The sequence below is a fragment of the Cydia strobilella genome, chromosome 1 (genome assembly GCF_947568885.1).
Source record: "Cydia strobilella chromosome 1, ilCydStro3.1, whole genome shotgun sequence".
Lineage (NCBI taxonomy): Eukaryota > Metazoa > Arthropoda > Insecta > Lepidoptera > Tortricidae > Cydia > Cydia strobilella.
The window spans coordinates 1730584-1754731 of record NC_086041.1 but is presented as its reverse complement, the minus strand read 5'-3'; the positions used below and the strand labels follow the sequence as shown (position 1 = coordinate 1754731).

Here is a 24148-nt window from a genome sequence, read left to right as displayed (position 1 = left end):
GGGGCGGAGGCCGGTCGGACGTCCCAGGTATCGCTGGGGCGATGCTGTTGGAGTAGATTTGAGCGCTCTCCATGCCGATAACTGGCGAGAGATGGCACAGGATCGAGACGACTGGCGTATACTCGTGTCGGACGCCAAGACTCATTTTGGGTCGCTGCGCCATTAAGTAAGTAAGTAAGTAATATATGTGACCCCATTTACTGTTTATGAATTTGTTTTGCTTAATATGTTTTATTTAATAATAATAATAAACATAAATGCACCTATGCAATTAAAATAAAGGCCATGCGCTTGGCGAAGAGTAGAAGCCTATGGAGGAACCTGATCTTCAACAGAAGGACATGATGTCACGATCCTCAGCATTGAGGGACCGACTGCAGAAGAAGTGACATAAATATTACTCCAGAAATCTTGTAGTTACCGACTAGTATTAGTTAAATATGTACCTACCTACAGTAAAAAAAAAACATTTAATCCAACAAAAAAATAGTAATAATCACATTTTTTTTCTAATTCCCAGGAAAACAAACTTTGTGATCATAAGCTATAATGCGCAAGCGCGTTGCGTCCTTGGTGAGGCGCCTGCGCGGCAGCCCGAATAGCCTCCTTCAGACGGTGGCAGAGCGCCTAGACGGCCCTTTCCAGCTTCACTGGGATAAGCTGCACAGGGCGTCTAATTGAATCGTTAGTTTTATTTTAGTTTTTATTGATTTGAATTTTAATGTTTTCTTTTTTTTCTAATTTTATTGATGATTGTTGTTTGTGTAAATAGTTGTATTAATCATAATCATTTTATTGGTAAAGCTAATTTACATGTCAGTCTGGGTACAACTTAAAAAGAATTACTGGAAATAAATAATCCTTACATAGTAAGCGCAATCACATTAAATATTAGTTTAAAACCAAAAAGATACAAGGTAATAATTCAATTATATAAATCTTACTTAATTATGAAAGTCAACATTTAATAGAAAGTTATCAAGTAATTTTTACAGTTATAATTCCTTGGTCATTATGAACACGTCATAATTGTAGAACGGCCCCAGTAGCATTTATACGTCATTATGACGTCAGCGACGTCATTATGACGTAATAATGCCGTCATTATGACGTCGCTGACGTCATTTTGCTACCTGGGGGGCGCTCAATAAGCCATCTTTTTAGGCGGTGCTTAAAGCTGCTTGCATTAGGAGCCGCAGTTATATTTTTTGGTAGGTGGTTATATGTTATATCTTGGGGCCCGTCTCAAGAGTCAGTTTCGAGGACTTGGCTAGCCTGCGGTTGATAGATCGTAAGAAGTCGATTCATAGCTATTTTGAAAGAAAGAAAGAAAGAAAATAACTTTATTTTGCATGAAATATGGTACAAAAGGTAGTCAGACAATATTATACATAAGTATCACATATTTCACCAGCATCTGGCATGCAAAAAACTAAACTTACAACTAATGCTAAGTTTAAACAATCATAGTCAAGGCCTATATATAGTAATTTGTGGGAATTACATTTTAATATTACCAAAGTGATGTAAAATATAGCTAGCACCTGTAATGGCAGCTAAACTTTAGTGGTAACGACTAAAAATTTGTTTAAACGCCGTTTACAAAACGGGTTTGTTATTTTTACTAAAGTATTTTTTTTCCGATAATTACTGACCTGTAAAACATTAACTTCTATCAATAAATGTCTTGTAAGTAAATAAATAAATATTATAGGACATTCTTACACAGATTGACTAAGTCCCACGGTAAGCCCAAGGAGGCTTGTGTTATGGGTACTCAGACAACGAAATACAGGTTGTCCCTAGTCATTAGACAAAGCCAAAATGTACATATGCATTAGGGTATTTAAAACCAGTGTACAAAGTATCATAACAACCGGTGTAGCGGTTACGAAGAAATTAACAAATTACGATTTTTTTACTTTGGAGCAGCCTGTATGTGTGGGTAATAAATTCTTCTTCCTTCTTCTTCTTTCTTCGACCTTTTTGATTATCTTTTTTATTTATGACACGAATAAGATTCTGGCTTTTGACAGATGTCATCATTGCCGCATATTTTCGAACAAATTGTCAAAAACACTGCCAATGATTAATACAGTATGTTTCTTGTTGTTGTCGATTATTGGAAATAACTTTTATTTGAAAAAATATTTTTTATCTTTTGTTCTAATTAAAAAAATATTAACGTTAGAGCATTCCTGAGAATTAACCCTACGTGGGATTTCAGGGTTTGTCCAATGGCTAAGGTCACCCTGTATATAATATATAAATACTTAAATACATCTTGTGTCTTGTTTGTTTCAAATCTTCAGAACGTACAGTCGCCATCAGATATATCGGAGCGGCCGATGTGCTCAAAAATATCTGAACACGCACTCTAACGCCTTGACAATAGAGGCGTGTTCAGATATTTGTGAGCACCCTGGCCGCTCCGATATATCTGATGGCGACTGTACATGCGTACATTCTACTGTGGACCACACTAATAATTAAGCAGACGGGTAGCCCTGCGGAAGCGCCGCACCATTTGGGCCATTGTAGGCCACTGGGCCATTGGACCACGCCAGGAATGCGCGTGAGCCGGCTACATCGCTGCCCCAATATTACATTTTCTATGTTACAGGGTTCTATGTTACATTTTCAAGATAGTTGAAATTCGACTTAATGTCATTATGATAAAGTTCAAATTTCAGTTCGATAAAAGTGAAACATAGAACCCTGTAATATTGGGCCAGCGACATTGCTTCGGCGGTTTAGAGTAGGATCAAAGGTGTATGTGGTTTCAATTATTCAGAACTAGATACTGATGAACTGATGTGCCGTCGGAAACAGTCACTGTGAAATTTCTACATGGAAAAGTTTAGAAAACTTCTCGTATATTATTGTATGGGAATTGAAATTTACCATTTCGTAATTAAAAGTTTTGTTTCCTGGGGAATTTCTCAGAACTTTACCAACTTTTTGGTAACTTTCCGCAAGTTACACATTTGTATTGAAAACCCTATTCATAAATTCAATACGGGTTTTTATATAGCGGTACTGTCATAGTAAATATTGTAACCCCAGTAAATTCACTGCCATCTGTCGACACACTTTAAAACTAAAAATGAAGATTTATAAAAATACGATAAAATGTATTTAAATATGGATAAATGTTTTTTTTTATTTGCATTAATTATTTTTATGATTTTGACCCATGTTTTTTCACTGATATGCGTTAAAATTGTTAAATAACAAACGAAACCGTCAACGCCATCTATACGACAGTCGGCCAAAGCTAGTAGCGCCCTCTGAACGAGAATCAAATTTTCTTGATTTTCGAGGCACGTTTTTTCCTTAGACTGTATCCATCTATTACGGAGTTATATCTATCTTTGATAATGGTATAATTCTAACGAATGGCATAAAATTTTAGTTTAGCATATAAGAATCATAAAAAATATAAATAATGTAATTTACATAGTACCTAACTAGTAGTGTGCTGTAAGATAAAAACATACAACTGCGAAATATGCAGTCGTTTTTTTAGAGTTCCGTACCGTACCCAAAGGATAAAAACGGGAACCTATTACTAAGACTCCGCTGTCTGGCCGTCCGGCGTCCGTCTGTCACCGGGCTGTATCTCACGAACCGTGATAGCTAGACAGTTGAATTTTTTACAGATTATGTATTTCTGTTACCGCTATAACAACAAATACTAAAAATAGAATAAAATATATTTTTAAGTTGGGCTCCCATACAACTAACGTGATTTTTTCGCCGTTCTTTGCGTAAAAAGCATCAATTATTCAGCAATAAAAGTATTTAACCATCTACCAGATGAAATTAAAGAGTCTGAAGACCTGAGAATATTCTCCAAGAATCTTAAAAGCTATTTGGCTACGAGGCCTTTCTACAGTCTCGATGAGTATTTTGGTAAATTGTATGACTAAATAGTGCTTTTGACATTTTATAAAATATGTTTATATAGTTATTAAATAGCTTTACTTTATTATTACTTCATCTGTTTTTAAGTGTATATTTATCATTTATTGTGTAAAATCTAATTATCAATATTATTAAATGTGACATCTTTACGTTAGTTAGGACATTGATCAGCCTTTTGTACATTTATGTTATTCAGAATTTAATTTTGATTGTTATGCATGATTTAGGCTAAGTTATTTTATTGTATACAATTTTGCATGATACTTGTATCTTAAGAAAGAAAATAAAGAACTGAACTGAATGGTACGGAACCCTTCGTGCGCGAGTCCGATTCGCACTTGGCCGGTTTTTGAAGCTTCACATCAATCATCGCATCTTCACTAACTTTTAAAGCGGGTTTAAGTTTAATGCACAAACTACTGTTACAACTTACTATCAACCTAACCGCATGCTGTTCCACTCTAACAACAAATACACATTAAGTAACTTTTCCCAGTCCGCGTGAATCTATAATAGTTACTAGCTTTTGCCCGCGACTTCGTCTGCGTGGACTTAGTAACCCCAGCTAGAGTAAGAATAGCGCCTGGAGAAAGTCTTATAGCAATTATTCAATTTGAGCATATTATGCACACAAATTAGCAGACACTTCATTAATTATTTCAATTCCACCCCGCTTTTTACTTTCTTAAGGGATGATTTTCGGGATAAAAACTATCCTATGTCCTTCTCAGGGACTCAACCTATCTCTATGTCAAATTTCATCTTAATCGATTCAGCGGTTTAAGCGTGAAGAGGGAACACACAGACAGACAGACAGACAGACTTTCGCATTTATAATATTAGTATGGATAGTATGGATTACCAAAGAGGATATAGTAACCACAGTAAATTCACTGCCATCTATCGACACACTTTAAAACTAAAAATGAAGATTTATAAAAATACGATAAAACGTATTTAAATATGGATAAATGATTTTTTTTATTTGCATTAATTATTTTTATGATTTTGACCCATGTTCTTCCACTGATATGCGTTAAAAGTGTTAAATAACAAACGAAACCGTCAGCGCCCTCTATACGAGAGTAGGCCAAAGGTAGTGGCGCCATCTGATCGAAAATTTTCTTGATTTTCGAGGCAAGTTTTTTCCTTAGACTGTATCCATCTATTACGGAGTTATATCTATCTTGGTTATTACGTATTGATAAAGACTATTACAGCGTGACGTCACGCGGTCGTTGACCCTCGAGAAAGCCTGCTCAGGTGCGGAGAGGGAGGTTATGCTGACCGTGAACGAGACGAGCCAGTCCGATCTGACCACACGTTTCTCGTCAATTTTACCAAGTACGCGTTTGAAAAAGTACATATCAAAGTAAATAAACTTTTTGGAAGTCGTCCAGAAAAATGCGTCTAAAAAAACGGCCAAGTGCGAGTCGGACTCGCGCACGAAGGGTTCCGTACCATTACGCAAAAAACGGCAAAAAAATTACGTTTGTTGTATGGGAGCCCCACTTAAATATTTATTTTATTCTGTTTTTAGTATTTGTTGTTATAGCGGCAACAGCAAATGCAATATCTGTGAAAATTTCAACTGTATAGCTATCACGGTTCATGAGATACAGCCTGGTGACAGACAGACAGACGGATAGACGGACAGCGGAGTCTTAGTAATAGCGTCCCGTTTTTACCCTTTGGGTACAGAGCCCTAAAAAATCGATAGTCACTCGATAGATAGAAATCGAAGGAGGGTAATGGGTTTTTATAAAAAACTGACTCCGTCTAAAGCATAGAAATAGTATACTAATTATAGACATGAAACCGAGCGACCAGGGGTAAGAGAAAGACATATTCATGTATTGACAGGTTAATGTATGGCAGCATAATCCTTTTTCTCTTTCACTCTTATAAATTTCGGTATGTCGCCATCGCCTCCTACCTATGCTGCCATAACCCGACCATGAAAAAAAACCCGGTCGGTGATAAGGACAAAGCATGGCACTATTTTCTCTTTCCTCTTATAGGAATCGCAATAAGACTATCTTTCTCTATCAAAAAGTGTCAGGCCCTTGGTCTGAAGGCAGTTTTGACGGTTCAGTGAAATACAACCTAAAAATCATAATCCAAATTGCTTATTCGTTCTGCATGACTGTGGCGCCGCCCTAGTGGGGGTGGGAGTGGGACATATAGGGTATTTGACTGTATTTTAAATAAAAAAATTCACACCATGCATGAAATAAAGCACCAGATAATTATTAGAAAAACATAACAGTTATTTTGGAACACAATTAAGTTCTATTTAATAAATCGGATAGAAATATAAAAAGTAGGTGAGTGGACCGTGAGGGCATTGTGTAATGTTTCATATTGTCAAATAGAATAGAATAGAATAGAATAATATTTATTCAGGCAACACATCATTATTACATTACAAAGATACATTAACAACAACAAGAAAGAAAAAAAACAAAGGTGAAAAATACAAAACTAACAGATAAGGATGTGAGGCTGAAATGGTCTCCACTCAGCAATGCAGTTGGCACGACTAAGCGTTGTCAACGGCGCTGGTTTTCTGTGGAGCCAGGAGGAGAGGTGTGCGGAACGGCATACTGCGCGACTTGTGCGTCAGGATAAATAAATAAACATTTGTCAATAGTAAATATGAAATATAAATACTTGTATATTAATAATGTCAACCTACCTAACAAATAAATTAAATAACACAATTATATAAAATTAAATTCAATTACGCCAAATTGCAATGAATTAAATTGAATATATGTGAAATTACAATTAAATCAAATTTCGTCGAGTAACAGGGGAATAAATATTAAATTACGTCAAATTATAGGCAAATAAATACTGAATTACAATTAAATCAATATAAATTCCACATTAGCAAATCTTTTTAACAGTTCTAAAAAAGAAACTGATTTGACTAGTAGGAGAATACCCTATTCGATTCTTCGTCCGCCGGACGATATCGGCCTGTCAGTTGTTCGGAACTGTCAAATTTTTGTTCTAACTGACAGACCTGTATCGTCCGGCGGACTGATAGTCAGTGGACCCCTTTAGGGGATGGACCCTTTGCGTTCACGTTTTGCATGCCGCTTTTTTACTGTCAAAATTGGTTTGATAGATATTGTTTGGTTTGCTATTCTATACTTTTTTCTGCTAGATTAGATATAGAGAAGGGTTTATCCATTAATTACGTCACACGAATTTCGAGGTTTTTTGACCCCTTGTCCTTGTCACACTTGGTCACATTTGGCAAACCCCTCCACCCCTGGTGTGACGTCACATTTTTTTCAATGAAATCGGCAAATCGAATAAAGTATTAATATTTTTGACAAAAGAAATATTAGTAATTTTATAACCCAAAACAGATAGGAAAGAAAATTAAATGATTAAAAACGATTATCGTCCCAAAAACTTGTTATTAACCTGTCCAGCGAATAAAATAATTTAAAAAAGTTAGTGACGTCACAAAGTTTGTGACTCCCCCCTCCCCCTTGTCACAACATGTCACATTTTCGTGACAAAAACGTGTGATGTAATTAATGGATGACTCCGAAGCAGTAAAAACATCAATTTTGTTCGAGTGTAGCTTTCCTTGGAATTTCAGTTTTTAAAGAAAGATGGATAAACCCTTTGAATTTTACCCAAAAGGGGCAGTGTTAGGTCTTAGGTATAGGTATGTTTTTATTGTTTGTTACCGAACAAAATTATTCTGGCAATAATATTTTGACCATTTGTCTTTAATTTTGTCTTTTTTTAAAGGTCCTTCCGCATTTTTTGGAATTCCCCATTTTCTGGCCAAAATTGGTTTTATGAGACTACATTAATGTTAATGTATGTACTATGTATGTATGAAAACCATCCTTATCAGTCGCCGGCGCACGCGTCTAGCGTGTACTTTCGTTTTCGGACGGAGAAATCGGCGCGTTAGGTCATCGGGTAACGGTCCGGCGAAGGGCGGGGGGGGGGGGGGGGGGCGTACAAATACAATGCTAATCGGTACGTGTTCGGTGACAGGCTTGGGAGTAATGCACATGTGATATGGCCTGGCTGACCTAAGAAGTGATGTAGCTAGAATCGGCCTAAGCTATCGATGTAGAATGACGCTTAAGATTAAAGATTGATGACATTTTCACACTTTGTCTTAGCAAATGGCATGCAACGGGGCAGGGGGGGCGGCGTACAAATACAATGCTAATCGGTACGTGTTCGGTGACAGGCTTGGGAGTAATGCACATGTGATATGGCCTGGCACTTAACCTAAGAAGTGATGTAGCCAGAATCGGCCTAAAAATATATAACTATATATAAAAAAAAGAAAAATATATATATTTAATTAATATTTTATATTCAGTAATCAATATTTATGTAAATGTAAAATAGAAACAAAGTAGTAAGAGTTGTAGGCCGCCCGTACTGAAAGCGAGGACCTACAACTTTCAACATAGATGAAAAAAAAAAACTAGAATCGGTCTAATCTATAGATGTAGAATGACGCTTTCGCACTTTGTCTTAGCAAATGGCATACAAAGTTAGCTTTGTTAGTTAGCATGCAAGGTCCGACTCCGCAGTTCTCAAATTGATAGCCAAAAGATAGATGACAATCTCCCCCCTTATTATAAAACTACAATAGTTTACAAGTCTCAATTAGTTTTAATAACAAAATTTCCGTGAGACACAGACATATTAAACATATTAATAACGGGTCACTCACGTATTTTAATTCGAAAACGCTCGACATGTTTCACTCCATACCGAGGACGACGACGAGGACGAGGAGGAGGAGGACGTACTGATGACGCTCCTCGGTACGGAGTGAAACATGTCGAGCGTTTTCGACTTAAAATACGTGAGTGACCCGTTATTAATATGTTTAATATGTCTGTGTCTCACGGAAATTCGTCCCTAGGACCAAGTCTGCTTTCGCAACAAGATTTCAAGATTTCCTTTTACCGCATATATATAACAAAGTTAACAAAGATTGTGATATTAAAAACTGCACTGCTAGTAAAGCTAAAATAATAGTTACCTCTTGGTTAAAAAATCTCACTTATAATGAAACAGAACAACTAATGAAATCTAATAAATGGTAAAATTACTGGACAACTCCTCGGTAGGCTTTCTGCTAGTACCTACAAGAAAACTTTTCCTTCTATTTCGCTCAATTCAACACACACAAACAACATAGACACAACACACACACACACACACACACCTGCTGTTTACAATTAAATAGTAATAATGTGCCTTGATGTAATTTCTTTACTAAACCTAAATTGTGATTTATCTTGTATAGATTAAGTTTTTATTTTTATATAATACTTTAAGCTATATGTATCACCTAGTATTAGCACAATGTCAAAACTTCAGCGTAGGAAAATGTTAATTAAAAATTGGAATTGTCTCAACTGACTCCACAAGACAGGCCTAGCCTAGTGTGGAGATCATAGGTTAATAAATCAATGTATAATTTTTTGGTAAATAAACTATTTTTATTTTATTTTTTTATTTATTTTATAAATACGTGAGTGACCCGTTCTCAATTAGTTAATTTTATTTATGTTTTATCCCTTAACATAACTATATAAAAGCCAAAATGACAGATTATGTAAGACAAAAGTTTAATAGCTAATAATTGAGGCTTGTAGCACGTTATACTTGTCTGTTAGTGTTTGTAAATCAGTCGGGATATTTAAAAATTTCAAAAGTTTTTATTATTACGATAATATCAAAGATAGATTCCGTTTGAGTTTAGTATTTAGCTAATTAAAGTTATTTTTTGCTGGAATTTTATTTACATGCCGGCGAATTGTTTTGCAGTTCTCTATTATATATACCGCGAAACACGCATGGTGTGATCGTGATAGATTTTATTAAGTAAAATAATGTATTTCGTCAATAATTGTGTCATAATTACCCATTTATGAGACAATGTTCCATCCAGTTCCTAGCGGAAATTGGTTTAAATTAAACAATCACACTGATAAAATAATGAATGTATGATCTATATAAAAAACTTAACCGCAGGAGACCCAAAATTACCAGCCTAAGTGCCAGTTGCACCATCCGCACTCGACAGACTGATCAACGTCACCCGGCGCGCCGCGGCGGTTAACTATGAAACTTTCCGTACAATAAAATTTAGCGAACTCTTTAACGATGACAAACAGTTTTGTGCAACGAACTTTAAGAAGTCCTTCAGATTTTCAATATAGAATTATTTTTTATTTATTTTTTCAGATCTAAGACGACAAAGTCTTCACAAATAGAGTTTTTAGTGTTAAACTCGCGCGTTGATGTCTTTTACATCAACGCCAAAAAATGCTTAATTAAATTAAATTAAAATCTTTATTTCAGGCAACTAGTGGCCCATAAGCAGATACCTTAAAACTAGCATACATATTATAAAAATATATTATCAAACTAAACACTACAAATCACATTATGGTTGCGAGTTGCGGCGCATAATATTCATAACATTAGAATACGCCTCCAGGTTATGATTTTTTTAAGAAACATTCCGCGGGCGTGAATTATCGGGCGGGTTATTTGTGAAATAACCTTCGCATTTACACTCGTGTCTGCTAGATGCACATTGGTTAAATATGACAATTAAATAACATAATATGCAAACATTTAGAGGTAATTATTAATTAGTTCCAGTACGGAGTGCCGATGACTGGCGTGTTGCCGCGCATGCGATTCTGGAGAAACGGCTGAAAGTGAATTAATGAGCGTATTCGTTCACTGTCGCCAGACGAATGTTTCAGCATGTCTAACCGACGCGCGCGGAGAAAATAAGATCTACGCAGAGAGCTATGGCGAGAAGTATGACGGGGCTGCAGAAAATATACAAAATAATACACGCAAGAATCAGAGAAAAAACCAAGGTAACCGACGCTTTTACCCATGCTCTTAAACTTAAATGAAACTGGGCTGGCCATGTAGCCCGCATGACAGACAAAAGATGGACCATACAAACCACAAAATGGTAGGGACCACACGGAAAACGCCCCACAGGCAGGCCGAAGAAACGCTAGTCTGAAGACATTAAATGGCCTGAAAACACTGGATGGAGACAGAAGATAGAGAAAGTTGGAAAAAACTGGAGGAGGCCTTTACCCAGAGAGGGATCCATAAAAACAAATAAAAACAACTTATAAAGGCTATAATAATAATAATAACCGACGCGCGCCAGTGTTTGTTGGACAATAGTAAAGGCATGTTGGCATGTTGCATATGGTCTGGAAAAACGGCTGAAAGAAACCTAATAAGTTGATCCGTTCAATGTCGCCAGGCGAATATTTCAGCACGTCTAAACGCAATATTGTCTTCGGTTACCGCGATAGTTACTCATGAAATAAAACTATTAAAACGGATTATATCGCGTATATTGAATTTATAATACATCCCGACGTTTCGAACCCTTTACAGCGTTCGTGGTCAATGGGTGGTCAACGTCTAAACGCGTTTTGTATTTCTGGGCATTGCATGACGAATACGATAACCCGTACAAAAGCATTTTCTTACATTTATTACCTAAAATTTTCAACGTTTCAAGTCGATGATTATGTTACTGAGCATTTTTCACATCTATTGTGACATAAAAAACCTACAAACCTTAAGAAAATCTGCGTTTGTACTAGTGTGTACGGGACAACCCAGCCAAACCGCCGGGCAAACCGCAGCCAAATAACACTAGACCCTACTCATAGTGTTGTGTTCCTGCCGGTGAGTAAGGTTGCCAGAGCTCGAGGGAGAGGAGTGTTAGGGTCGGCAACGCGCGTGTAATATCTCCGGTGTTGCAGGCGTCCATAGGCTACGGTAACTGCTTACCATCAGGCGGGCAGTATGCTTGATTGCCGCCGACGTGGTATAAAAAAAACGGGATACTATTTCGGTAAATGCTCCTTTTATCTGTTAGATACGCACGCAATGGTTTCGTGCATTGCATTGTCTCTGCGAGTCTGCGCTCGCGCACAGGCATATCGCGTAGATCTGTTAGATATGGAATGTTTCAGTGCATCTAGCAGACACGAGTGCAAATGCGAAGCTATTTAACACGCCCGATCACTCACGCCTGCGTAATGTTTCTTAAAAAAATCATAACCTTCATTCATAGTTGCAACTATGGTATAACGGATGTTCTTAAAATAAAGTGAGTACAATCATGGACCCTAATAGGGCGTAGCAACATTTTATGTCTAAAACTATGAAAACGGATTATATCGCGTATATTGAATTTATAATACATCCCGACGTTTGACGGGTGACGGGTGGGTTTGGGTTCATTATTTTAGTATGTGGGTATTTTTGCACTTTGTAATTTTTCCTCAGTCACCCGTTGACCACGAACGCTGTAAAGAGTTCGAACCGTCGGGATGTATTATAAATTCAATATACGCGATATAATCCGTTTTCATAGTTTTATTTCATGAGTAACTATCGCGGTAACCGAAGACAATATTATTTTATGTCTACTTATTTCTAAGGCACTCTTATAAAATAAATCTATAAACAATAATAACAAATGGAGGATTGTAAATAACCTGGAGGCTTATTCTAAATATTCTGTTATGAATTATGCTCTTTTAATGTGAGTGTTGATTGTTGTCTAATGTCGTCCAATCTTATACCTTTAACAAGCATATATCTCGGACGGTGATCTCGGAAACGGCTCTAACGATTTCGATGAAATTTGCTATATGGGGGTTTTCAGGGTTTCGGTTAAAATCGATCTAGCTAGGTCTTATCTCTGGGAAAAACGCACTTTTGAGTTTTTATATGTTATGTAGGTCTCCCTATCAGAATCAGAAATTTTTATTGTGTAAACTGTGTAGGTACAAAAAGTATAATTAGGTACATTTTTTTAGTATCAACAGTTTTACCCTTTTCGGGCATACAATTTGTTTTATCTTAAACTAAATTTTAATATATATATATATACATTTACAGAGTTATAAAATTCTTTTAGGTTATAGAAGACTCTGTCTATTAAAAATTTTTAAGCATCTTAAAAGTATTTCCTTCGAGGCTTTTTAAAAATAAATAAAAAAATTATAAAAATATTTCACAGTTTTTTTTTAGGCGTTTTTGATGTCCTTCACTGGTCTTCAAGTAAAAGACATCAACGCGCGAGTTTAACTCTAAGTTTTGCGAGTTTGATTACAATCTGGGTAAGTAGGTATTCTGGTGAAAGATAATCTCCGCTAAACGGTGGCGTGCACCACATTCGTGCCAGTAATCTACCAACCCCTGATCATATGCAATTATTCATCTGTGACAGCAGTCATGCGTTACTTTGTATATTCATAAATGTGCAGTAGTGTGCAGGTTTGCCGCTGTCACTGTCACATTTCGCAAGAAAGAACGGGATAGATCATGCGCGCCAAGTGTCAATTTTGATCAAATTTTGTAGATTTTTATTTATTTTAAAAATGTTACCTTACAATATCGAAATTCGAAAGCTATGAAATTACTATTTAAGATAAGATTGATTTTTCTTCTTTTTTTGTTTATAGTATCACATAATAAATAACCGAGTAAAGTTGGATTAAAAGTCAGAGTTAGAGGTTACTTTGGGAATTAATTGTATCGAGCGAAGTGTCATAATTCGTGTATCGGAAGCTATGATATTAAAGATAATATAGTCAAGAACTACATATATTTTTTCCATGTCTACGAATATCAACGCCTCTTAGAAAAACATGATCATATAAGGAGATTTTTCGCCTTCTGGCTCAGGGAACCGCCTTAAATAAAATCATCAATTCATCATGCTCCTCGCGTTGTCCCGGCATTTTTGCCACGGCTCATGGGAGCCTGGGGTCCGCTTGGCAACTAATCCCAAAAATTGGCGTAGGTACTAGTTTTTACGAATGCGACTGCCATCTGACCTGACCTTATCGGGTTAGTCCGGTTTCCTCGCGATGTTTTCCTTCATCGAAAAGCAACTGGTAAATATCAAATGATATTTCTTTTTATAATTTGTTGTTATCCATATAGACATTTATTTACATACAAGATATATACAGTGGTACTACGTAAACGAAATTAATAACTAGCTTAAATCTAAAATAGGCCCTTGAGGCATTGTACCAAGGATGCTGGCGGCGTTGTGCGAGAAAGCCGCCAGCTCTTCGGTCACCAGTTACGTCAACCAGACGCTTCGCGATTTCTGCAAACAACTTATGCGCGCTGGGACCCCATGGACCTAGAGTTTCACCTCAAAAATTTCTTACATGAGTTCCGAAAAACTCATTGGTACGAGTCAGGGCTTGAACCCGCGACCTCCGGATTGAATGTCGCAAGCCCTTTTTGCCCAAGCTAAAACGGAGACCTTTGCTCCCACTCGATCAAAAAACGAGTGCTCAGGCAAAATCTATTAGGTCACAGCAGTTTTAGTTGATAAAAGTCACATGTCGCAATTTTTCAGCAGTCGGGGAGACCGAGGTGAGTTGTGATTGTGACATCGTCGATTTTTTGGAATCTATTAACTAATAGCGAGCTCGCAATAGCACGCGTTTGTTAGTTCAAAAGTTACGATCTAATAAACGCGCACTGTTGCGAGTTCGCTAACAGTTAATAGGTCCAAAAAACCGGCCAAGTGCGAGTCAGACTCGCTCACGAAGGGTTTCGTACCATTACGCAAGAAACGGCAAAAAAATCACGGTTTTTCAATCATCTCCCATAAATATTTATTTTATTCTGTTCTCAGTATTTGTTGTTATATAGCGGCAACAGAAATATATCATCTGTGAAAATTTCAACTGTCTAGCCATCACGGTTCATGAGATACAGCCTGGTGACAGACGGATAGACAGACAGACAGTGGAGTCTTAGTAATAGGGTCCCGTTTTTACCCTTTGGGTATACGGAACCTTAAAAATCGACGATGTCACAACTCACCTCGGTCTCCTCTACTGTACCTATTGAGCATGACACTTCGCTGAGTCAACTAGCAGTTTAATTAATAAGGGCGGCGGTACAAGGCTTTCTTTTCCTTAAAACGCGGCGGACGCGTGTGGCATCGCTAACGCACGCGCGGTTCAGCGCATATTCGCACTAGTGAAATTAACTGTAGGCTGTAGGTAAGTAAGTACTTACACTAAGACCTTAGTATGGGAACTTCAGTTGAAGTAATAATGTAATTTATACGAAAACGATACCAAATCCGGCCTAGCAGCTTCACTGATGTAGCTAATCAAGATAAAAATGAGAGCCCTAAATAAACCTTCAACAGCGGATATCTCAAAAACTATACAAGATATCGAAAAACTTGTAACAAATTAAATCGCTTTTCATTTTAGTATAAGTGGCCATGTCGCTCATTCGCATAGTTTCCGAGATATAATCGAAAAACCGAAAAATGGTACCTTCAAACCCCCCTCGCCCCGCCAGCACCATGGTTACGGCCGGGGACTTTTGATATGTTCACCCCCTAACTAGTCCAAACAAAGCTACGAAGTCAAAAATTGTCTTCCAAGCATTTCCCTCTACACCTAACTTTTATTGGGCATTTATTTCCTGGCCTACATAGGTACATCCGCAAAGAAATACAAAGGTGTATGTGATTGTGAAGTCCCCAACTAACGGACGTATATAGGGCCGAATTATTATTATTTATTATTTTTAGGGTTCCGTACCCAAAGGGTAAAAACGGGACCCTATTACTAAGACTCCGCTGTCCGTCTGTCCGTCTGTCACCAGGCTGTATCTCATGAGCCGTGATAGCTAGACAGTTGAAATTTTCAGTTTTTTTTTTTTTTATAAACTGATCGGCGATTGGCCCTAGTCACACCTGATGGAAAGTGAAGACAGGGCCTAAGATGGAGCTCACCGGTTCAGTAACAGCCTATTCACTCTCGTTTTAAAGAGACCGAGGTCATATTGATCAGGGAATACAGATGGCGGGAGCGCATTCCATTCCTTAGCCGTCCGTACCAAAAAGGAGGATGTATTTCTGTTGCCGCTATAACAACAAATACTAAAACACAGAGTAAAATAAATATTGAAGTGGGGCTCCCATACACAAACGTGAAATTTTTTGCTGTTTTTTGCATAATTATTATTAATTCTTTAATTCAGATAAATTTTATCCATAGAATTGTTAGTTTGGCTTATGACATGTATTGGTACGGAACCCTTCGTGCGCGAGTCCGGCTCGCACTTGGCCTTAGATATATTATACCAAAAAGATGATGTAATATTACACGCTTATATTACACGCTTTGTGTAAATAAAGCCGATTCTCAGAACGCATAATTTCGTATGTTCAGTCAAGTATTTATAGGCAATATCTGGGAGACCGAGCATTGCTCGGAAAACATATAAAAACTCAAAAATGCGCGTTTTCCCAGAGATAAGACCTAGCTAGATCGATTTTTCGCCCCCGAAAACCCCCGTATTAGCAAGTTTCATCGAAATCGTTAGAGGCGTTTCCGAGATCCCCAAAATATATATACATATACGATATTTGACATACGGTCTCGCCTAGTGGGTAGTGACCCTGCCTGTGAAGCCGATGCCGATGGTCCTGGGTTCGAATCCCGGTAAGGGCATTTATTTGTGTGATAAGCACAGATATTTGTTCCTGAGTCATGGGTGTTTTCTATGTATTTAAGTATTTATATATTATATATATAGATTTAGATTTTAGATTTAGATATTTATTCTCATAATATAAAATTACAATATAAATTATCTTAGACTAATCTACACGAATTTATATTATGATCGTCAGTACATACAATTTACATTATTTGATAAATACATTACATTATCAAATTAATTCAAAATTACAATTTAAAAATGTCTGAGTAAGTAATCATAATTTTATCCACTTATGTCAAAAACAAACATTCTTGAGTAACTAGTTACGAGTATCTCCTAAAGATCGTCAAGTTCTAAGTAAAAACTATATATCGTTGTCTGAGTAGTGAGTACCCATAACACAAGCCTCCTTGGGCTTACCGTGGGACTTACACAATCTGTGTAAGAATGTCCTTTATTTATTTATTTATATATACAAGAATTGCCCGTTTCAAGCTATAAGATTACAGCTTTGCCTGCACGTGCGACTCCCAAGAGGCGTTCTACTAATAAATATGCGCAATTTATGTAAATCAGCCTCAGACATTACTAGCAAGTAGATCCAGTGGCAAGTAGTAAATTGCATAACGTTGTCCGAACTTTCTCGGTGGCTGTCAGCGACCGCTGTGGGCGGCCATAGTGACATGTCACTCTGCGGCGGTATCGCATTTTTATCACTTGTCATGTCATGCGTCACTTTTGCACTTACATGTTACAACGTGACAGGCATAATGACAGATGATAAAAATGCGACCATGAGAGCGCTTGGTCATGTCTAGTGTTAAAAAAAATCAAAAATATTTCATAAAATAATAAGGTTGTCTGGAAGAGATCGCTCTTAAGCGATAAGACCGCCTGTTGTTACCTCTATCCAATTGTGTTTGTTTATGTTTCTGTGCATTTATTGTAAACTATGTGAGGTGTGCAATAAAGAGTATTGTATTGTATAATTTGCTTTATTCCCTAGTTGGACCCGTAAAATGATTAATGACAAAGGTATGCCGCCTACAATATTTCCTGCTTTGCCCTAAGGTTGACCGGTAGAGAATGCCTCATAGCATTAAGTTCGCCTTTTGTACACATGTTTTTGTGCAATAAATGAATAAATCAAGGTGATATCACAAGGAAAACGTGGAAACCGGAACAACGATCCGCAGTTGTGTAAAGGTGAAGTTTAATCATTCGATGATTCAATATCAATGACACGAGACCGCAGTCAGTGAGTGGAGAAAGTCTTACAAACATGGCCGACACCGTGAGAACATCGCGTTACCATGATTCAAAATAAAAAAACCGGTCAAGTGCGAGTCGGACACGCCCACCGAGGGTTCCGTACTTTTTAGTATTTGTTGTAGCGGAAACAGAAATACATCATCTGTGAAAATTTCAACTGTCTAGCTATCACGGTTGATGAGATACAGCCTGGTGACAGGCAGACGGACTGAGGATCCGAGTCTTAGTAATAGGGTCCCGTTTTTACCCTTTGGGTATGGAACCCTAAAATTACACCCAGCAGTTTCGGAGATAAAGTGGGGAAATGGTAATTTTTTGCCTATTATATTGAATACAACTCTTTACAGCGTTCGTGGTCAACGGGTGACGGGTGACGGGTCACCCGTTGACCACGAACGCTGTAAAGAGTTCGTAACGTCGGGATGTATTATAAATTCAATATACGCGATATAATCCGTTTTCATAGTTTTATTTCATGAACTTCTAAACTGTTTATCCTAAAATTATAAAAATTTCCCTTTCGAAAAAAATACTTTGGTAGAAATGACAAATCCGTTTTGTAAACGGCGTTAAAACTAATTTTTAGTCATTAACTATATAAAATAACGAAAATCGACTTCTTGCGATTACAAAAAGTTTGTTGTCCTGGAAAATAAGAAAAAAATTGCGATTTTAACTATTTTTTGTTGGTTAAATGAACATTTTTTTTTTCAATGCATATGATATAGGATATAGGTATTACACGATATAATTTGCAAAACTTTGTTTTTTTAATTATCTCATTTGCCCCCCAAAATGTCCATCTTTGGGTCACATGTGATGTGTGCTCTTATTTTAAAACGACTAGCTAGATTACTCTGAAACTTTGTACTTAATACAGGATAAGGTATATCTATGTCTGTAATTAGTTTATGTAGCCTCAGATACCGTAGTTACAAAAATACAGCGATTTCAAGTTTTTCATACAAAACTTGTTTTTGCTCTATTTTGTTTGTTTTATAAACTGGAGCTATATAAACTAATTTCAGACCTAGATATACCAAATGTATGTGCAAAGTTTCATTACAATCCAACACGTAGTTTTAAAATGAGAGCGGAACTACGTTTGTATGGGAAGGTGCAATTCGGCCGAGCTTGCCGGGGATTCTTAATCATTGGATGATTCAATATCAATGACATGAGACCGCAGTCAATGCATGGAGAAAGTCCTGCAAGCGTGATACAGCGTGGGAATAACATTACCTTAATTCAAAATAAAAATAAAAGTAAAATGAGTAATATCAAAAGTCTTACAAGGAAAACATCGGAACAAGAACAACGATCGATCAATTAATAAAGAAACATAGCTTTAAGAATAGTATAACACTAAATAATTGTAATTTGGATATGGAAGAGCGGTGCCTCCTAGCACAGGTTATTTTGTAAATAACTTAAAAGGAGACACCAGCCACTATAATATTTGTAAAGTTTTTGAATGAAATAAAACAATTTTGTTTTTTTTTTTTTTTTGATCCACTGATTTAAAGACGTGTAACACTTTATAAAGCTCAAGGTTCACAGAAACTTTGCCGCCGCCATACAAAGAAGGTTTGTAAGTATGTAAAACTTCTAAATAGTCGCTCTAATTACTTCGTATTACAAATTCTAGCAAAGAAGACTAGTACCAGACATAGATATTTGTCACTTGAAAGGGTGACTAGATAAAAATTTTGAATTTCCTGATAAAATCCCTGATTTGCGAATATTTTTATACAGTATGTCTCTGACCAATGGGGCTTTAAATTCAGAGCTCGATTCTACTCGCTAAACTGAGCTACTTTTATTATGGGACCAACCCTAATATCGCGAATTTTTTTTTAGCTTTTCCATAGAAAACGTCGAAATCTGTTCAGCCAAAATGTATGAAAAAGCTAAGTATTTTTTTCTCGATTTCGGGGTTGGTCCCATAATAAAAGTAGCTCAGTTTAGCGAGTAGAATCGAGCCCTGAATTTAAGGCCCCATGATCAGAAACATCCTGTATATCGGTGAGGTGGCGACGGGGGGGTCTAGCCGTAAGCGATTTCTATCTAATCTAATGTATGCTTGAGTTATGTTAATTAATATTAACCAAGTTATTGATGAAGTTAATTTGACCTCAAGACCTCATTTGTTATATTTCTACATTGTTTAAATTTGTTTTGAATTAATGTGTAATTTTTTTATAATGTATAGTGTTAAGTGCATTATCAAAAAGCCTGTTAATTCTAATGAATTAAAATTTTAATAGATTCCTGAGATATTCGTATTCCGGCCGCATTCCTGACAAACAGCAAAAATTCCTGACATGTCAGGAAAATTCCTGACGTCTGGTAACCCTTCTTGAATTTTCATTATAAACTGAAATAGAATGAACTTTCATGTTATTTCAGAAGGGCTGAGATGGCCGGCTCTTTATCATTTGTCATATGGTTGGTATAGAAAGGATGCCAATCTCTTATGGCAGAATTGTTGCAAGACTGACCGCTTTCAGCTTTAAATAATAGTTCCCAATCTCTCCGGTGGCGCTAGTTAGGCTCTGGGACATGAGTATAACATGAACCATATAAGGCAACAAATAACCCGACCAAATTACGTAGGTTGTTTTTGGTAGTATTTCGGTGTATGGTGGCGCCGCCTAATTACTGTTTCTGTTGGACACTTTTCATACATAGAGATTTGGCTCTTTATATAGTCTCCATGATTTGTCACCATGCCTGTCACGTTCTAACTAGTATATGTAAGTGCGAAAGTGTGGCATGACATGACAGGTGATAAAACACGACCATGATACCGCTGCAGAATGTCGTTTTAAAATAGGTGCGTAATGTGGCGTAACTTTAATTGCATGTGCGGGTTTTTGGTGGCGGCTTCGTGTGACTTTTAATAATTCGATGATTCAATATATCAATGACACGAGTCACCGATACCGGCGCAGTCAATGGCGGAGAAAGTCCTGCAGACGTGACCGACACCGGTTTATGGACCAGTCAGCGTGGCGACTCATAATCTGATCATTCTGGTCACCAGACTTGGTCAAGAAATGAGATTGTGTCAAAAACGACAAATTGTAATAGAGGTCTAAATTTTAAGAAAAAAATCATACCAAAGAGAAAAGAGTGTATGAGGGTTATTGTCATAGTAAATGTTGTAGTCACAGTAGATTTACTACCTTTTATCGACACAGGATTAAAACTGAAAATGAAAATTTATAAAAATATCAAAAAATGTATATGGATAAATGATTTTTTTACTTTTTTAGAACGCCGTATGACTTTGACTGATATCCGGCCTTTTAGATGGAAATACGGTCTTTTCTTGAAAATTTGAAGGTCGTATCGGTCCGGAAATATCGCCGTCGACAGTTCATTCCTTAGCTGTGCGAGGCAGGAGGTTTCTGCCTTCTGGACAAACGCACAGTTTCTACACTTAACCTAACATTTGGCATGAAATTAGACAGGTGGAGCCGCCCATTATCCACCTCCATTTCCTGAGGGATGACCATTTTATAACTAGGAGAATAAATGAGCAGTTTTTGCCTTAGAACAAAGCGCCAAGTGGCATCGGTGGCGGCAAGTTCATTGGCCACTGCAGTTCTCACTGTGATCTTTCTCACGGCCATTTGTTTTAGATAACCTATGTCTAACCTAGGTTTAAAAACTAGATAATATGTGCTCCTAACATCCACACCATCTTAGTGGTCCATCGATGGAGTAGAATTCAAATGAGCGGGCAATATGGCGCGCGTAACGGTGCGCGCGCCGTTACGCGTCTTATTTCCGATGCGTAACTTCTAGTCCGATACGATACCGAGGTGCTATCACTGGCTGGCAGTGACGTCATAGGAATGTTTACAACAATTCAATGTCTCCTGCTATTGATGAAGTTATATTAATGTTTACAAAAGAGACCCGGTATCACAGGACCATCTGACATGCCATCATTTGAGAGAATACACAAATTGCCTATTTGTGTGCCCATCCACATTTTGGTTACCTCAATTTTTGAAGGTTTTCATAATCAGGAGGCCCATTAAGATAGTAATTTCTTTTTTCTTGGTATCGATTTGGTTTTTTCAACATTTCTGGTTGAAGAGACAAGAAATTACTATCTGAATTACTCAGATAGGTAGCCATATTTATTGGGCCTCCTAATCCTGCCGCGCTGAAGTCGTAGAAGTTTTTTTTGCAATGCGTAGGTCAAAAACTCTCGCTCAAGTTCTCTTTAAACAATATTTTATTAGTAATAAAAAAATATAAACAACCAAAACTCGTATGCACAAAAAACCTAACATATTTTAGGTACTGAAAGTGAAAAGTTTGACACGCCTAAATCTTCCGGTATTGACGAATTTTCACGATGTCTCCAACAGACACAAATATAAATCTATTCCTATCCGTCCCCATTGTTCATAGAAGGGAACATAACTATTCGATTCCTATTACCCATTAGTGTCCATCCGTCCATCCAGGATCACATTGTCCAGGATTTCAATCCGCCTAGTTCACGCCGTGCGGGGACAGAAATATACCAACGAATGCCTATATTTAGTCGTAATTATCACCATTGTAAACGTTTTAGTCGCATCGCACCTCGCAAGTTCACCGTTCGTTAGGTATGTACTGTTTACATTGCGAGTAAGTAGTCTAGAATCTAAGAAACCGCTAGCTGCTAGGTTGCCTACCGAATAGTTGTATGTCCGGTCTACATTATAATAGGGTAGCCGCCGTAGTCTCGACAACACAAATAAAAAGACTTCGATTTGAAGTAAACTCATTATATTCTTCCAAGGGTATTGGTTACAAACGGTTCTTTGACTAAAGGTTAAATGCAGTGGTGGTAAATTGTCTCCCGCGGTATTTCCGGACCGATACGACCTTCAAGAAAAGAGGGTACTGCCATCTTAAAGGCCGGCAACGTACTTGCAACCCCTATGGTGTTGCAAGTTTCCGCTGGCGACAATTGATTACCGTTCAGGCGATTCGTTTGTCTCCTATATCATAATAAACCGGCCAAATGCGAGTCGGACTCGCTCACGAAGGGTTCCGTACCATTACGCAAAAAAGAGCAAAAATCACGTTTGATGTATGGGAGCCCCACTTAAATATTTATTTTAGCTAGGTTTTCCCAGAGATAACACCTAGCTAGATCGATTGTTCGCCGTCAAAAACCTCCATATAGCAAATTTCATCGAAATCGTTAAGAGCCGTTTCCGAGATCCCCGAAATATATATAAAAATTGCTCGTTTAAAGGTATAAGATATGTGTAAATTGTGTAGTGACTGCAAATTTTTAAGTAATCCATGCCATGCGAGTACTACATATACCTGGCTCTAATACGCGGTCTATGATGGTTGCGCCTTTATTGCCTATAATCGTGGCCGTCACTAACATGTATGTTAGCGCGAGATGCATAACACGACAGACAATGAAAGCGCGACCATCCTAGCCGTATCTCTAGAATCCTCTAGTGACCAACCTAACACCCGCCAAGCTACGTTAAATATGGCGCGGCCACACATTGTTGCCAAGTGCAAACTTAGCGTGGTCGGCAAACACTTTAAAGAAACTATGTGGTACACTCATGGGTCATATAACTGACCACGGCATAAAATTTCACATCCACGACCTAAAAACGCGACCTATCTTAAGAGAAAGTGCTTACCGGAAAGAAACGAGCTCGCGAACGAATCATCCTGCGCAAGCACTGGGCTGACCGCCAACATAACAAGTATTAGCTTCATGGTGACACTGTCAACTGTCAAATGTCAACTGTCACTGTCACTGGGGCATGGCGCGTGCGCTCGCCGAGTCGCGTACGGGGTGACTGAGTGAAAGAAAGGCGGTGTGGCGGCAGCGCAAAGAGTTGCGCGGAAGAAAGTTGGGGTTGGTAGGTATGAGGTTGGGGCCTCTGAGAGGGACTGCATTTTTTTACTGTGCCTAAATGGTGGAACAGGTCACTTTTTGACCTTATGTTGTTTACCTCTACTTTCAGTTGTTTTCTTTTATTAAATTGTGCAATAAAATTGTTTTTGAGGAGGTTGAATTTGAGTTTGAGCTACAACTGAACTGAACTCCCGTATGTTGATCCCATAGGTAATTCGAGTACCTACGTATGCAAACACACTAACTCACATAAGTTGAACAATAAAATGTAGGTATCTAATGTAGATAATTTAAAAAATGTCTAGGTTAGGGTAGAAAACAGTGGCTCGGAAGAAAATTGCCGGGTACAGTGGCTCACTAAACCTAATCCCAAAATGATAGAGGCGATATTGGGCCGACTGAGCTACTGTTCGAGCTGAGCCACTGTTTCCTACCCTACCCTATAGATATAATGTCACCTGACTACCATGCAAAACGTAC

The 24148-nt window shown here is 37.6% G+C and overlaps 1 protein-coding gene across 1 annotated transcript in view; it reads right to left on the bottom strand.

Annotated features, from left to right (window-relative positions):
• The window catches only part of LOC134748041 (protein masquerade), a gene marked incomplete at its 5' end in the record, with an annotated part of 48709 nt that extends 25162 nt beyond the window's left edge, over nt 1-23547 (bottom strand). The window contains one exon of the mRNA XM_063682773.1: nt 23448-23547. Coding sequence (XP_063538843.1) covers nt 23448-23547 — 100 coding nt within the window. The remainder of the gene's footprint in view (nt 1-23447) is intronic.
• Between the last annotated feature and the right edge of the window lie 601 nt (nt 23548-24148).